Below are 18,332 nucleotides of genomic sequence, written 5' to 3'. Positions count from 1 at the left end.
AAGCCCCATTGACTATAATGGGACTTACTTCTGAGTAGACAAACATAGAATTGGGCTCTATATTATGTATAGTTTTAAATTTAATAATATTGCACATAATTTATTAAATACAAGAAGGCTATGCACTGCCCCAGAGCTCACAGGGAAAAGGAGGACATTTAAGTTCTTTTCCAGGACATGAGGCTAAAAAAGAGGACATGTCCTAGAAAAAGAGGACATGTGGTCACCATGGCAACAGCGCACAAAAGGTGCATCACCCTCAGTCTTTTTTTCCTTGCTGTTCTGCAGCTGGCTGGTTTCACTAGTGCTATTCTTCAGCCAGACGGCACCCAGGATTGATTCCTCCATCAGGCCAACTGAAGCAGTCATTTCAGGCAGCAGAATGGTGATGGGTGCCTGTCTCTGTTTGCCTACTTGCCTTCTCTGCTCCTCCTTCTACTCCCTAGAGCAGCGATTTTCAACCTTTTTAAATCTCAGAGCACACTGACAAGGTGCTAAAATTGTCAAGGCACACCATCAGCTTTTTGATTATTGACAAGGCACACCATGCTGGTGGGGGGCTAATATCCCCCAATGGCCCTAATAATAATTGACCCTCCTCCAAATTCCCACAACACACCTGCAGACCATTTGTGGCACACTGGTTGAAAATCGATGCCCTAGATTGGAAAAAGAAGAGGAGAACAGAGGAAGAAGAAGAGGAAATGAAGGGGAAATGTGGAGGGGAGAGCAGTGCTAAGTGAGAATATCTATCAGTGAAAGGAACAGAGGCTGGCACATCATTAGGTAACAAAGAAAGCATCTGACATGCTGCCTCAGGCTTTGAGAGTTCTTGGACCCTTCTTCCCCCCCCTCCCCACATGTTTAATGCCAACTTCCTTGTGAGGGAGAAGAAGCAGAGAAAGGGGAAAGCCAAAGAAGACAGAGATCTGCCCTGCCGTGGTGTTATTTTATTGTTTTTAATTTTTATATTGTTAGTCGCCTTCCCTGAGTGGGAAGGAAACCACTGGATATAAATTTTAAAATATATTAGTTCCAAGTAATTGCTTGTAAAAGACACTTACATGCAATGTGTATTTTAGCTAGAAAACGTGGCTAGGAAATTTAGATATAACTGTTGATGTGGAAAAGCCCTGGCAAAACTGCCGTGGACTCTTCCTTTTGTGTGTCTAAACCCTGCTTCCATGTTGGCCTCTGGTGGTAGTAATGGTAAGTCTACCTTTGCAGTTTTGCACTCACTTGGTTCCAGCATCCCCTCTATGTAGATGTAAAGTAACATCCAATATATCCTATGACAGTTCAGCAAAAAATGGGAAGGGAAAACACAGTGCACAAACAACTTCACATAGGTGCAAACTTGCCAGCCATTCCCACTGTATCAATGGAAACAGTGACAGCAGTTATCCTAAAGATAGGCCCATGAAGTAACATACAGTGACAGAGAGACACTTCAGGGACATCAGTGCACCACACCCATTCCCAAAACTAGTATGCTGCTGTGGAGGTGGCATAGCCCAGCCAGAACACAGTTATGGTGATGTCTAAGAGGTTCCATCATATCCTATGATATTCAGAATTACTTTTATAAAGTTTAGAATTGCACTGTAAATCTTTGAAGGATTACACTGCAATGTTAGTCTGTTGCAACAAAAAGCAACAAATGTGGCATTGGATTTATGAATTTAAAAATTTATGTACTGCCTTCTTGCCAGCCGATGCTTAAGGCAGCTTAAGAGAATTACACAAAAGTATAATCTTTTTATTAAGATTAATGTTCATTGTGGCATAAGGTTTAATGAGTTAGAGCCCCTTTTATCTAATGCGTGATAGCAGTAGCGTGCAAGGAGGTCAGTGGCTGAGGAGGCACTTGTTGTGCCACAAGGCATTCTGGGGTGCTACCCAGGAGCTACAAAGAGGGGAGGCTGAGCTCTTTGCTGTCATACCTCTCATCTCTCCCTGTATAGTTAACAGGCTGTTACTACAGGGAGAGATTAGAAGTAGGGCAGTGACAAGCTCAGCCTCCCCTCTGATGGCACAACCCCTCAAAAACTGGGTGGAGAGCGGACAATAAGCATGTGCCTTATTTTCATTGGAGTATGGCAGGTGAGGCCTGCATCCCCTGGCTGCTCATCCCATCATGTTTGCAACACTTGGGAGCTGGTACAGGGGGCCTTCCTTGATTGAAATTTTGATCTTCCTTGACCAAAATTTTGTATAGTACACCTTAAAGGCAAATCCAAACATCTGTCTAGATCAGTGGTTTTCAAATATTTAGCACCAGGACCCACTTTTTGGAATGAGTATTTGTCAGGACCCACTAGAAGTGATGTCATGACCAGAAGTGACATCATCAAGCAGGAGAATTTTTAACAATCCTAGGCTTCGATCCTACCCACACTTACCCAGGAGTAAGTCCCATTGACTATCATTGTTAAAAGAATATACATAGGAGCTTGTTAAAAGCACAGGTCTGTAACATTTCCCCAAATGCAGTCACATGCCATGGTAGCATCATGTCTAATATATTAAAAATAAAATATTGAAATGAATGAGGACCCACCTGAAATTGGCTCGCAACTCACCTAATGGGTCCTGACCCACAGTTTGAGAAACACTCATCTCTATGATGCACACCCAGACCCTTCTTTGAGTTTTCTGTTTTTCACCCTATGTGAATTAGGAGCTCAGTCACACATGTAGGAGCATTTGTAGTATTGCTGAAAGGGTTCAAAAGCTCACACAGCAAAACCCATCAATCAACAATATCCTGGGAGAATCAATTGCATTGTGATCAGTTTAGTCTTGATGGTTCTTGATTACCTAGTGATGTTAAACCACCTATGTGTAGTAATGTCCTGTTTAATCATGTTCTGCTTCTTTATGGCTGCTTCTTGTAATATTAATGTAGCACAATTTATGTACATGGCACTTTACAACAGATGGGAGGACAGGTGCTAACAATCCAGAAATTAGTCCAAGAGAGACAATGGGGAAGAAGGAGAGAAGAGTGGTGATAGTATAATTGGTGGTGGGGAAAATGCAATTATAAAAGGGCCAGATCCTATCAAATTTTCCAGTGCTGGAGCAACTGTGCTAATGGGGCATGAGCTCTGCATCTTGTAGTGGGGCAGTAGTTAGAGAGCCCTCTTTAAGGTATGGGAACATTTGTTCCCTTATTATGGGGCTGCATTGTAGTTGCACCGGGGCTGGAAAATTGGATAGGATTGGGCCCTCAGTTACATGTTTTTGAGGTTGGAATAGAAAATAAGGACTAGGGGGTTGTGCCAAAACATCGTGGAAAATGTTAATTTTGAGGTGGAATTTAAAGGAGGTAAGAAGAGGCTTCACATAGGTGAACTGGGAGGAGTGAAAACAGGTGTGGAAATATGAAACAGAACAGGAACCATCTTCAGCCTTGTAATCATCTACTACAATGATTTCTTCTTGCTTGGATGATGAGATGGGGCATTTGAACCTAGGCTGGTCAGAATAGTAGCCATATACATATCTTCCTCATGTCATGAATGTTTTGTGACATCTGTGGTTCTTCACTGTAACTTTTCTTCCCTACAATTCTTCTATTATCCCATCTATGCAGGTATTAAGTTTATTATCACTCCATTGCTGATATAGTATCATAATTACTCCTAGGCAGCATGAAGAACTTCAGTCATGAAAAGTCACGTTTAAATGAGCCCACTATATCTACTGTGGACACTAGTGTTTAAGGAGGGCAAAAGGAGTGTGCCAGCTAGCCACTGACTCACACATGGCTAGTTCATACAGTCCTGTTTGCCTCACCCCAGTACAATGACATCGATTGCAGACATAACATCTGCATCGCGCTATAGTTGCTGGGCTTTTTAAGGCGGTCGCTTTGTGCATGCCTATGTCAGAAAGTGTATGTAATGCTTATAACCTTTGACTGTTCTGCCAAATATGTTTTCTTGGAAATGTGCTAACAGCTTTCACCACTGCTTGTGCCGTTGTAAATATGTCTCTGAATCATTAAAATGATCTTTCTGTTTTTTATTTCCTCTCTGATTCACAACTCAGTTTTGTGCAGCGGGATCACTTCCAGCTTATGCATTACCATACTTGCGAGTTCAGGATAGGATTGAGGAAAGTACTAATTGTCTCTTACCTTACGGCCCCCTTCCTTCCATACCAGTATGGTTTATTTTTATGCCTCTTCTTTCAAGAAGGCCTTATAGAGTATCCAATAGAAACCCTCTGGAAGCTGCAATGTAAGCATAAATCCCAGTCCTAATGCCACATCAAAATGGCTGGTAGGGCACTTAAGACGTTTAGTGTGTGGCAAAGGGACAGCACAGAGTGGTAAACAACTAAGAAGCCATATGGTGCAACTTCCTTCTCTTTATGTTACATATTTAAATAACATAAATTGGCATAAACATCTAAAAATAAAAGCGTTTTCAGGTATAAGTAACTGAGTAATTGGTGCAACAGAAAGCCCTTGGCAGGCAATTAAGAAAGTAAACACAGATGTAGCTAGGTGAGCCTCACCAGTTTCACCAGTCTCCTGAAAAAACAGGAGGAATGAGTTCAAACTAGATAGTGGGAGACACAATACAGATTGAAATACAAGTGTAGTAACTTTGCATTCAAGATGTGACTAATTAACACACCCATTCATATTTGCTACATCTGAAAAGCAGTTTTGACTGGTTTGAATTATCTGAGGAAGCATAATATTCTGTGTAAGAGATGCCAGGAATTGATGTATTTACCTAGTTTCCTGTTCATATGGGTTGTGCTTATTAGTGATAAGAAAAAGAAAACCCTCCTGGACAATCATATTATAGATCCTTTCAAACTGCTAAAGTAATTCTTGAGGAATATTTTAGTTTTCTTCTTAGTACTGTATTCTTTTACAGTCTGCCAATTGCATCCAAACACAAAACTAATACTTTCAAAAATAAGGCTATTCTCATGTATTACATACTGATGTATTAATACTAATGTAACCCCTGAGGGCTGGGGATAAGAATAGGCCCTCAGTTTGGCTGTACTTGTCTTAAGAGGCGACTAAACAGCCACTGGGTAGATGGGACTCATTAGTCTGGGAAGGCAGCTCATCTGAGAGAAGGAAAACTCTGATCCCAAACCTCCACTGCCTTGTGGCTACATCCAGTTATGGAAAAGGCTTCAGGAGTCAACCTCGAGGCAAAATCCAGAGCCGGAATCCCTGAGGCAGTTCATGGCTGAACACAGTCACGTTCTGGCAACTCCTGCGACATCGCTGGAACCAACCGTATTGGCCTTTGCCTTTCCATTGGACTATTTCAGCGTCGTGGAGAGGGGGGATTTTCTGCATGGGTAACAGTCTATCCTCCATATCTACTTTACCCAGGCTTCGCGCACTGGAGAGGACACTCTGTTCCAGAACACTATTCAGAGTGCGATCCCATAGTCTTCCGAGACTGAAGGATGCCAACAAGAAGAACATACTGATGGTTAGATTACAGCATTCCAGGAATTTTTAGAGCCAAATTGGATGTGACTTGGGAGATTCATGATCAAATTTCCCAATATCTTTTTTATTTGCTAAAAAGCAGCTGCATGGGACCCAGTTTGGATCAGAGCCATGGTGATGGAGAGGGGGCTTAACTCTTTTCCCCCATGCCATTTTCCCAGTTTAAATCTCACTTCACTCCAAAAACTGTCATTTTCTGGGCAGGGGGAAAAAGACAATACCTCACTATACCTGTTTTGTTTCTCTCCATGGTGAGTAGCTGCTTTAATTTAAATCAAGAAAATAGCCCAAGGGAAAGAATTTAACCACCCCCCCCAGCACCACAGTCCCAGACTGACATCCTCCTTGCATCTTCTATTTTTAAAAAATGTGGGAAATTCTGATTCATAAAACCGTATGTCAAATTAGCTTATAATCAAACCTGAGACCAATATGTCTGTTCTGCTACATTCATTTTACTGAGAAAGCCTACACCAAAGGCAAATGAAGCTGTTTTAATAACAATATACGATTTAATAATACTCATACTACACTACTACAGTATTAATATTCATGTGCACCATCAGTTGCCACTAGATGGCATGACACTGCTGTAAGAAGCTCTCTGCCTAGCTTTCAAGTGTGTACATCCTATTTAACAGCCTGATCTTTGTTCTTTAAGCATGAAGTCCTACCCACAGCTGAGAGTAACTTGGGAGTTACTCGTTGAAGTTCCCATTGAACTTGGGAGCTACTGTACCTCCAGGTAGACATGCACAGGATTGGACTGCAAGGCTGCAGTGCTGGCAGTATGGCCCACTGAAACAAGTGGTATTGAAGAAATAAGTGGCAAAGCTCAAAAATACAAAGAATAATAAAGATACAAAAGGATCGTAAGGCTCAATATCATTAACAGTACAGTCCTAATTTGCGCTGGAACAGGCAGGCCAGTTGGCCTGCACTGTAGCTCAAGTTTTGAACTGGCTGAGGCTCAGCCCGAGGCAAGGGGAAAATATTCCCCTTACCCCTTAGCATCTGAAGAGGTGATGCAAATCTGAGCAGCCCTGAGCTGCCCCCGGCCCCCCAGGAATGGGGCTAGGACCTGGCACTTATGCTGGATCCTGGGCTCGCCTGCCCACCACCCACTCTCCCCTGCCCCAGAATGCTCCTCCTTGCCTCCTCCTCATGCCCCCCCCCAGGCCCCCACACTGGCCTGGAAAGACTGGTGCAATCTCACCTGGCCCGGGGCCCACATCAGTGCAGGGTGGCCTCTCCACCTCAAAAGGAGGTGTAAACATGCTTTTGCTGCTGGAGTGTGCCTAAAGAATATGTTTCTAATTCTGATAATACAAACAGCAAGGAAAATAAAGATTTCTACTCATCTGAACATATCAGTGGTGCCTCCTTTTAAGGGTCACAAAATGGAGACAAATAAATGGACTGGAATGATAAACCAGATATGTAGTTTTCACAGGAAATTACTGTGGCATTCTTCATAAAGCAGTCGATTTCACATGGCTATATCTTCAATGTTATCCTTATGATGAGCTCTGTACTATGGATAATTCCTTGTTAATAAGAGACTTCTATAAGTTGTTTGAAGATGACTGTCTTAGGCTGCAATCCTATACATACACAGCTGGGACATATTTACGTCTTACATCCATACAATTAAGCTGCATGTTACCTATTACACTGATGCAATGTAGTGGCTGAACTGTAACTCAGGAGGAACTTGGTTTGAATCTTGACTTTGCCTGAATTCACTAGGTGGCCTTATGCAAGCCATTCTCTTTTAGCACCAGCCCACACACCCTCTATCTGTGATATAGGGCTAATAATATTGTCCTATTTTACAGGGTTATTGTAAGGATTACAAGATGATGCATGTGAAGTACTCTAAACACTCAGAAATGTGCTAGAGTGCTGATCCGACCTTCTATTTTTGTTCCCCTTTTTACAGGCAATGAAGGCACAGTACCTTTGTGGGTGTGGGTATATGTGTGGAAGCATTGAAAGTGTTGATGTTTTCCTTGGTAACTGGTTGCTGCTGGCCACCATTTTCTCCCTGCCCTAGAATGCCCACTGGGAAGTGACACTGCATACTATCATTGCCAGTGCATTCTTGGAAAAAGATGGCCCCCAATGAGAACCCGAAAAGGTTGCCAAAATAACAATTTATTCAGACTAGCCCTGGTATGATATAAATGCTTAGTGCTGCTAATATGAATATTAATGTGCCTCTGTGCACATTAAAACAATGTTTTCTTAAAGGCATTGGGTGCCATCCCAAGTAGTGCTTCCACCATTGGGATGTGAACAGTGGAACTGTGAACAGTGGAAATTTCAGTTTGCACAGTGAGCTCCCAGTGGTGGAAGCACTAGCCAGGCTATCACCCGATATTGGGGGTCAGCAGTTTTCTTCCATGTAGGGCCCAGACATTGGGTTCATCAATAGTAATAACACGTGTGTTCGAAACACGTGTGAACCTCCTGATCAGGCCATAGAGCTAAGAGAAAAGAGGCATGGCACAGACAGATTCATGCTCAGGCAGAGAATGACACTCAAAAGAAGCTTCTGCTCTTGGTCAGCTCACACTGTAAGCCTTACAGTGATAGAATTACAAACCTGAATTCTTTTTTAGGATCACCATAGACAGGCCAGGTGGATGTAAATTTTTGGGACTATGGGCCAGATGATTTCAGGTGGCAGGCTGGATCTGATCAGCTGGATGCAGTTTAATCCTGCCCTATATGGTGAGCAAAAATTTGTGAAAACCCAAAAGAAGCAGAAAATTCAAGTCATGTGCCAAGATAAAATACACACAGTTCAGGTACAACTGATGCTTTATTCCATAGTGATGGGTGTACATACAGTACTGAAACTGCAAAAGAGAAAACAAAAAAAGCAATTTTTTCCAGTGTTATGGAATGCATTAATGTTTTGGCACAAAAAGTGAGCAACAATATACTGTATTGTAATAATGGTCTCTGAGAAGGTAACAGGGTCTACTACTGTGGTGATCTAGTAGTCATCGTGTTTTGCAAAGCAGCATAATGTACATGATTCACATGCAACTTCATAAAAGTTGCATCATCAGACATCTCCTGTAGGCTTTCTGGGAGTTCAAGTAAGGTCCCTGATATTTAAACAGCTAGTAACAAACTTTAACTACAGTCCCTCTTCTTATTCCCTCTGAATATGTACCAACTGAGAATCATTTGATTGTTACTCAAATTAATTCTGCCCTGCCTATGTTTAAATACAACTTTGGTGGCTAAACTGGCCCAAGTTTGCTGTCAATAGGGGAAAAGAGAGGGGCAATTCTGACAGCCAAGCTGAACATAGTGTTCCACATGAACTGTGATCCTATTTCGCAGGGATTGTTGTGTTCCTTGTGTCCTTAAAAAATCCACCCTGTACTTCTAAAACATGGCATCTGTGAAAGATTTAACCAAGTGTGTATACTCTGTGGTGAGGGTAGGACTGGAAAAATGCCAAGTGGAGCAACATAAGGTACAACATGTATACAAACTTCTCATTGGCAAAAGGAGGGAACTTTAGCTGACATTGATCACATTTTGTCTAACAACAAAACTCACATACTGCTTCACTTTCTTCAAGTTCTACACACACAAAACAACCCAAGCAGACAGGGTTGGAACAGGAGAGCCTGTCTAGGGCTTCTGACTTGGCAGTTATCAAAGTTCACCCCCAAAAGTATCACATTGTGGGCGCATGACAGATAATGGCAGGGAATAAGTGAGCCTAAAGGACCAATCCTCCAACTTCCCAGCACAGACGCATCTGTGCCATTGGGATATGTGCTGCCTCCTGCAGTGGAATGGGGAAGTCATGGTGGCCCCTTCGGGACTGCATCAGTATTAGAAAGTGGGATAGGATTGGCCCCAAAGTAGATTGTATAGGATGCCCAAATTTTTTAATATAGTGGACTATTCCAACATGCTTCCCTCCATTTTAACACAGAAGGAGTATTATCTGGGAGAGGCTTCATTGTATGGCAGGGGTGCTCAAACCTTCAACTTTAGGGATGCTGGACCTTTAACAAGTGTATAGAAGAGAGAATTTCAGCAGGTGCAGCTTGTCATCTGTGGGATGACATTAAAACCTTTCTTTACTTCATTTGTAGATGTTTCTCCATTACACCATGCAAATTTCCATGTTCATTTGAACTAATTCTAGGACTTTTGGCTTCATGGGACATGATCAATGCCTCCCACGTCTTGTGCTGGAGACCAATTTTTTTTTTTTTAATTACAGGGGGAAAGGGATAAAATAGTAATAAAGGATTACAGTAATAAAGTAAATAAATCCCATTTAAAGGCAACTGGATGGTCTGGATTAAACTTCCCAGTGTACATTTCTTAGATTCCCTGCATGGTTACTCACAATAGTTTCAGCTGTACAGTACTTAATTTCTGTACTTGGCTAGATATGCTTCCTCATTTTGCACCTCAACCACCAGCTAGAAGTAGCACCGGAAAATGGTAGACTTGACCAGGAAATTGATTAAATACTCAGACCGTATGTCAGTCCTTGGAGATTTCCTGCCAACACATTAGTTAGATAATCTCTCTGTTCTTTGAAATGGCATAGCAAGTTTTATGAGAATATAATAGTCTATTCTTTTCATTTGTGTGGTGAAAAAACATATGAGTAAGGCCTTAAGTGCTGCAGAATTTGCCAACACAAATATTTCTTTGAATTTAATTCCATAGTAAACATCAACACAATTAAAAGTAAAAAATTTTTTCCCAAAGTTATACATTGTTCCAGATACAGCAGCTTGGATCCTCAGTTAAGAGTAGTCATGGCTGCCTTTTAGAAGACAATTCTCTTCCTTATTCAGAATTACCAGAGTAAAAATAACATTTCAATTAAATCTCCCTTTTTTCAGTTTGTTTTATCAAGAAATTTAGCATTGATTCTCAGAAGAAAAGAACTGTGTTGATCAAATGAAATGTAAAAAGGAAAAAAAAATGAAGCAAAAAACAATAGCTAAAGGTGAGTAAATGAAAGAAATTAATTTGTAACATTTACATAGATTTCAGAATATAAATTCTGAGATTCAAATAATTATGTTTATTATTTTTAGAACATGACTGGTGTAGGCTTTATTTATGAACTACCTGAATTTCCACGAGATTAAAAAATCAGTACAAATAGGTTACTGTCTCAGTTTTGAGGATACACCTGTGATTTAAACTTCTCTGTAATACAAGACTACCTGAATAAAATCCTCTTTGAATGTCCTCTGCAGTAACACTTTTTCCCCAGGTGCTGCCTGCAGCTTGCAATGGATTCTGCTCACTAGTTTCTTAAAGTACATCTTACCCAAGGCACAAGGAGCAATGTGATACTATGGGATAATGAACACAGTAGATTTTACAGTGCAACTGGTGCTGCAGAAAAGGCTACACAGAAGCTGAGGTTCCTGGTGTTACTGAATTTCTTTTGTAGTTACCTATGACTTGGATTTCTGGAAGGATGGGAAGCAAAGGAGATGAGCCAGAAGGTAAAGTGAGACACAGAACTGAAAGGAATGTTGACAAAAAAGACAGAGGGGATTAAAATCAAGACTGATTCCTACATTACTCTTCATTAACATCAGTCAGACTTATGTCAGTTATTCCTGCCCATCTTATGGGCATTTCCATATGTGAGGCTTAAGAGTGCCTCTGGGCCACTTCTATGTTATTTATGTTAATGTCATGTTGTTAATGTGTTAGAGAAGTTGGAATAGAAGCACTTGCAGTGTGAATATTCTGGCCAATAGAGGTTTCTGATTCGTGTTATAAATTGACTGAAGCAAAACAAAACAAAACCTTGCTTCACATCTCATGTCTGAACATAACCTGTGTACATTTCACTCCCAATTTCACTTGTGTTCAGAAAAGCATAGAAGTAACCAATCTAATGTAGGATTTCACATTTTGTTATAATAAGCATTCCTGTCAAGAACAACTACTGGGGGTAAGTGCAATTGTTTCATCTGATGGCATGAACCCTATCTTAATATACACATGTCCCTTGCTAAAGGTGTCAATGTTACTCTCAGCCTTTTCCCTCCTAGTGACAGCCTAGATCTGAGGGCTAAACTAGGGCTAAACTAAAAGTTGTACAGCCAGAGCTTGTAATTCCACCCCTACTTTTTAAAAATGAAAAGTAACTGTCGGAGGCTTCAAATTTGAGGGGAGAAGCCACTTAGCACATTTTCTTCTACAAATGTTCCCATTCAAAGTCCTTCACCAAACTGCTTTTACATCCATGGGGGAAAATACTCTATATACTACCCTATTTGGGCCAGAAAAACTAGCCGAAGGAGAAAGAATGAAGCAGCTCATCTCCCTGCCATTTCTCTGCTCAAACCTGAAGCCTGCCAGAACTGCTTTCCATTAGAAAAACAAAAATCCAGACAATCTTGGTTGGCAGTTCTTGCTTATCAATTCCAGGCATGGAGGGCAGGCAATCAATAAAAATGGAGTAGAGGAAGCCTGCAAGAGAACTCTGTAAAATGTTTGTGGCAGAATCACCCTTGGAGCCAAACTACACATTATCTTAAATATGTTGTTAACAGACAGACTTAGTGCCTAGAAAATGTCTTAAGCTCCCAAACAGCCATGGGGGCCCAATTCAGTGTGGCAGTGTGTGGCACAATGGGCAGAGTCAAACACTTTCTGTCTCTGCAATTTTTGTGCTGAAAATACCCTTCCTGAAGGTACTTTTTGCTCCTAAGGTGGCTATTTCCATAAATAACAAAAACAATATTTTTTGTTTTTGTTATTTATGGAAATAGCCACCTGAGGAGTTGTACCATAGGCTCTAGCACTTGTGTTACATTGGCTTATTGGGGAGAAGGGTGCAGCTCAGCACTGAACTGTCGGACAGAAACAGCTGCACAAAATTGGTTTATGGGGGGATGGCAGAAAAAATTACATTTTTTCTAGCAATCAGAGATATCTTCTTAGGGAGATTACTTTCAGCATAGTTTGGGAACCCTGACTATAAGGCATGTCTTGAGAGTAAAATGTACACAAAATTATTATGCATCTAAACACTGTAAAGTGACACTAAGACATTGGTCTTAAGATTTTTATCAATCAAAAGTAATGTTAGAAGTGGCCCCTACTTCTGGTATCTAGATCAGTTTCACACCAACTATATAAACCACTAAACATCTTAACGGCCTTCTGTTAGCCCAGACAAACATGCTGCAGAATCCTTTTACACCAGGAAAAGCATATATGCACACCTTAATTACCATCAGAGGGGGCACCATTGTAAACAAAGGTTAGTAGCACAGTGGTACAGTAGATTGTCAAAAAACCAATAAAAGTGGGTACAGATTCATCTACCTTGCATGTACATTATTGCCAGTTACAAGGAAGGGAGTCTGTAAATTCATAACTGTGGAGTTTTGTTAATAAGAACAGAACTACAAGTGAGGGACCCATCTACTTTTTCTAACTCTGTCATCGCTATAGGGATCAGCATGTGGTCCTTCAGTTTTTCAAAGACCTAGTAGACAGACAGACAGACAGACAGAAAAAGAAAGAAATAAAGAAAGAAAGGTTAATCTATTTTATTCTTGCTTAATACTTAATAAAATGTTGTCTTTGTCCCAGATTCACTTGTGTTCCTCACTGCTCTGGCCTGGAAAGCACACAACACACCCTATCTACAGCTCTCAGGTCATGTTCTTGGCCAAGCTTAGCTTTCAATCTGATTATGCCTAAAAAAAGTTGTCCTTTTGTAAGAATCTGCTGAATGACAGAAGACTTTCTTACTCTATCAGACTGATACAACTGTTAAGAGTGGAATGAGGACATGATTTCTTCATTAGAGCAAAGCACTATGGAATGGGCTGAGGAAGGACTAAAACAAACACATGGATTGTTTTAGAACATGAAATCTGGTAGTATCAGAACTAGAACTGATTTGATGACCCAGCCTGCTGATCCTAGCAGCAAGCATCCTAGCCATCCCAGCCAAGACAAGGATTGATGGAAGTCTTAAAGAATCTACTAAGGTTGCAGGAATTGTATGTAGATTCCATGTGCTTTCATCATGATCCACCATGAATGGAAAAAATAAAAATTATTTCTACACTGGGACACATTTTTGGGAATGAATGGCCATCAATATCTGGAGCAACATGGGATTCCTCAACATAAGTCTCACCACCCATAACTTTGTCTACATCCATTCATACATCACCCACCCATTAGGCTTTATCTGGATTCTCTTTCATACATGGTAGCAATGTTAAATACTGGTACAGCTTGAAGGCCAAGTTAATAGTCCATCTGTCTCCATTCCCGTCCTTTCGCCTAGCATTGATCAGCACATAAGAAAAATACCCTATTATTTCTGCTTTTACCTTTGCACTTTCTGGATATTCCTCAGGAGCTCGATGCAACAAAATATGACCTTTGCCAGGAATGTTTAAATAAATACAGTTTGCTGCAGCATCATCAGGAACTGTAAGCTTGTCATAGCAGTGGTCACTCATCTGCTGCATAGTCTGTTACAAAAAAAAATAAGTCATGATTGTTTAGAGCAAAGTTTTGTCAGTCTTCAGCAATGAGTATTAAAAAAACAAACTTCAAAAATTAGTATTTTAAAAAATTATAGAAGTTTCTAATTCAAGAAGCCTCTTGCCTTGAAGCAAGGATCTCAAGGGCAGGATATACAGGTAAAGGTGACAATCAGTTGTGCAATTTAGGACCACATATTTATGATTTTTGTAAGAAAGAAAAAGCTTTTTGTACAAGAAAAAGCTATGTACAACAGGATGCCTTTCTTAAATAAACTCCCAAGATGCTCAGCATCTCTTATCAGAGACAATCTACCATTTGGCACCCATCCCTAGTAAATCACTGTCCCTATTTTGCCTTTGGGATGATCACCTTCCTCTGTCCTTCAAACCTGTCCTTCAAACCTTCCTCTGTCCCCACTAACCAGTGGGGTCAGTGGTTCTCAAATTGGGGTGTTGCGATGACCCAGCCTGAGAGCCCTAGCCTCTGCCCCCTTAAGGGTCGGGGGAACGGGGAAGACAGTGACACAATCCCCAGGATTGCAGGGGCAAAGGGGCCTGTTTGTACCTACTGAGAGCTGCTGCACTATCCAGGAGTTGCGGAGAGTCCTGCGCAGCCTTCCACAGGGCTCCCTGAGTGTTAGAATGTTGAAAAAAAGCGATCGAAAACCACTTCTGATTTCATGATTGCAACCAGGATGTGGTTTGTGATATTTTTTTCCAACATTCTAACACTTGGGGAGCCCTGCAGAGGGCTCCCTGTGACTCCTGTATGGTGCAGCAGCCCTCCGTAAGTAAAATCACCCCCCTTCACCCCCATTAGTGACGCGATCCTGAGGATTGGGTTGCTGTCTTCACTTCCTCGCTTGCAAAGATTTATCTCAGGAAGTTTACTCCTAAGAAGTTCGAGAACCTCTTGCTATACGGGGTTAAATCTGTGAGGGTGACAAAGACATTAAAAAATCAAGTGGATGTAGCTTATACTACAATAAATTTGAGGTACCCCAATCCTGCCCCTGTACTGGCACAGCACAGCATTGCATGGCCTGCACTGTATCCAGTGCAGGTTAGGATGCAGCTGGAGGTCTCCTTGGGGTAAAGGCATATTTTTGCCCCTTACCCCAAGTAATACCACAGCCTGCCCAACGAGGCTACTAGGATCTCCACCAACTAAATAGCTGGTGGGAGTTTGAATGGCCTAGTGTAAGGCTGCCTGGGCCAGAAAGGGATATGGTGGGCAGGATCAGCAGAGCAAGCCTCCACAGAATCCTAAACCCCCTCCCGGGCCTGCTAACTTTACACAGGGCTTCTCAGACTTGCACCTGCAATATCCCCTTACCCTGAGGAGACCTCCAGCCTGTTCCTAAGTTGTGTTGGATACAGCAGAGGCCATGCACCCCCACTGTGCCAATGCAGCTTAAGACTGGGCTGCCCAATTGTTTAAGGCCATCAGCCAGGCCATATGGGAATGAATTCCATATGTTAATAATGCATGGTGTGAACCAATGTTTTCTTTTGTCTGTCTTAAATCTGCTTACATTGAATGACCCCAAGTCACTGGATTATGCTATGGAAAGTAAATTTCTCTCTTTGTAGTTGCCCCACACAATTTATAATTTTATAAATCACTATAATGGACTCCTTTAGTCACCAACCTTTTCATTTGCATGATACAATACCAGCATTCTCCTATCTACTTATCTCTTCGATAATGTTCTTTCATATTAAGTCATATAACCCTTCACCCTCCCCTGTTCAAAAGCAAGATAACAACAATATTGAAATGAATATGAATATATTCAGATTAATCAAAACTTTTACATAAAAATACCTTGTTTCAGGAACAGCAGCTAAATGAATCTTTTTTATGCTTAGATCTCTCTAAATTTATAGCTTAAAGTGTTGGATGTTCTTCTGATAAATTCTACATGAACAGTATGTAAAACTGTTTACGAAATGGGACATTGGAAAGAGCTATCAGTAACATACACAAAACTTGTGTGCAAATCTTTCAATAGTTCCTTGGTGTGTAAATTCAAGCACAGTGCAGCCTGCACTGTGGAGAATATCATAAATATCCTGTGGAGAATATGAAACTGTGGTCAAGAATGTCATGCATTCCTGAGGAAATGTCATCATTGTACTCTGAGCTTTGAGTTTCTTTGCCAGCTAAGAAGTTTCTGTGGATTTCCAGGGCCGTATCTATTTCCATATGTGGTGACTGATGGAGGGGAATTCTGAAGTTAGTGCTGTATTCTTTCATCTGATCTGTCCCGTGCCTGGACCAAAATTGGTAGACTGTTGACACCATGAGGACAAAACCAGACAGAGAGAGGCCCTCCTTGGAAGCCTTTCCCCCAGTTATATTTCACCCTCCCAAACCTAACCAATAGCATATAGCCGAGTTCAGCCAACCACAGGTAGGCAAAAGATTAAAATGAGGGGGAAAAGTTTATTAAAAATCAATATCACATGTCTCCCAAATCTGGAATTCTGAACTGTATCGCTTCAGACTGAAGCTACCTATTTTTGGTATCCCTATTTTTGAAAGCATCCCTATTTTTGAAAGGTTTCCAATATAAAAATATCTCTAGTGGAAAGAGGGGTACAGTAAAATCATTTCCTCTGTTGTGTTAGTTTTGTATTTGGTAGGTCATTTTTACAAGAGGGAGTACTCAAATTCAGTAACCCTATCCATAGACTGATTTGATACAGGCCAGTCTACCACCTCATTCTCCTGCACATGTAGACCCATCTGTACTGAAGAACAACTGTCATTGTGGCTCCAAAACACAATGCATTACAGCAGAGATAGTCACTTATTCTTTTTTTTTTTTTCAATTGTAGCCTCCAAATGTTTGCTCAAAGCAGATAACACCAGATCAGTATACAAAGTCAGAAGTACAAACCTTCAAAATCAAGGTCTTAGAACAATATACAATTACAGGTCATGTCTCCTTATCCACTGGGGTTCTATTTAAATAGCTTTAAAGGCCCACATCCAGGTTCCTTCCTCCTCTATTGTTAACCAGAATGCATGGGTATAGACACTATACCACATTCAGCCACTAGATGGAGTGAATAATAGAATCTCATGAAATGAAATTATAATTGTTTAACAGCACAAAGGGAGGAAATTGGAATTTGGTGCTTTTTTCCTTGTTACAGGACATTTAAAGGTGCACTGCCGTTATCAGTGTTGAGTCATAACAGTGGATATCAAATCAGTGGATACCGAGGCACAACCTGTAATCTAAAAACACAACTGAAAATGCAGATCTTAAAAAACTAAGGGCCCAGTTCTATTGGACTGTGCACTGCCAGAACTCGCATGAAAGCTGGACCACTGTCGCTCTCTTCCTGGCTGCTGCTGCAAATACTAAAAGATGCAGCACACATGACAGCAGCTTCCAGAGGCTCCATTGCTCATGTTAACTTGGTGGTGTGGGCAGGGGGATACAGAGGGAGTTTCAGGACAGGGAAGCTGGGTATGGGAAGGAAGGGGGTGGATCCCAATAGTAGCAACTTGTGACAGGATTCTATCCCCTCCCACCCTTTTTTGCTCATGCCAGCTATATAGTCTGAGGAGAACCAAAGGCCACCAAGAGGTCTACAGAGTGGCAACGAAGAAACAGTTTTCCTTACCTCTCCCAGGTGTCCTGATCACCCACTAGCCACTGGATGCAGTGCACACCTTTGGCTTGGCAATGGTAGGGGACCAGATTGTAAATACAGTCACCTCAGTAATCTTAATATAACCTCAGAATTCAAAGGCAGAGCACTTCTGATTTGCAGATGCTGAAGTTAACAGACAGGGAATTTCTTTCCACCATGGCCTGCTTATGAACCTTCTTCTGAGGCAACTAGCCAGCCACCTTGGGAAACAGCTGGATTGGATGTGCTTCACATCTTTGTCGTCATTTTCATGTTACATCCAGCATGAATAAAATAGTTACACTCTATCTAAAAGTCAGATCAGCATGCAGGAAGATACATTTTGGAAAATATGCAAATGTGCTTACACTGCACAATTTACACAAATAACAGATTTTAACTCTTCTTGGTACTGAATTGGCTAGCCTTTGGCCACAATTAGGCCAGATAGCAGCTCAGTTCTAATGCATAATCTATTAAGGCTTAGTTTTAAGATATATAATTTATGATATTGCTATCACACTACTAGTATTGTGGAAAGAACCTGAGGTGGATTACGTCTGTCACGGTGGGGTGCCTCGACCGTGGAGGCAAAATATAAATAAAACACAAAACTTGCAGTTGTATTTTTTATGGAAGCAATT

At 41.2% G+C, this 18,332-nt stretch overlaps 1 protein-coding gene across 1 annotated transcript in view; it reads right to left on the bottom strand.

Moving 5' to 3' along the window:
* Window positions 1-12,353: 12,353 nt before the first annotated feature.
* DDAH1 (dimethylarginine dimethylaminohydrolase 1) overlaps window positions 12,354-18,332 on the bottom strand; it is a 67,033-nt gene continuing 61,054 nt past the window's right edge. The window contains exons 5-6 of the mRNA XM_066625016.1: window positions 13,879-14,022; window positions 12,354-13,016 (exon numbers count right to left, since the gene is read on the bottom strand). Of these exons, the coding sequence (XP_066481113.1) occupies window positions 12,900-13,016; window positions 13,879-14,022 (261 nt within the window). The 3' untranslated portion in view covers window positions 12,354-12,899. The remainder of the gene's footprint in view (window positions 13,017-13,878; window positions 14,023-18,332) is intronic.

Source organism: Tiliqua scincoides, chromosome 4 (genome assembly GCF_035046505.1).
Source record: "Tiliqua scincoides isolate rTilSci1 chromosome 4, rTilSci1.hap2, whole genome shotgun sequence".
Lineage (NCBI taxonomy): Eukaryota > Metazoa > Chordata > Lepidosauria > Squamata > Scincidae > Tiliqua > Tiliqua scincoides.
This window is presented reverse-complemented; position numbering and strand designations above follow the sequence as displayed.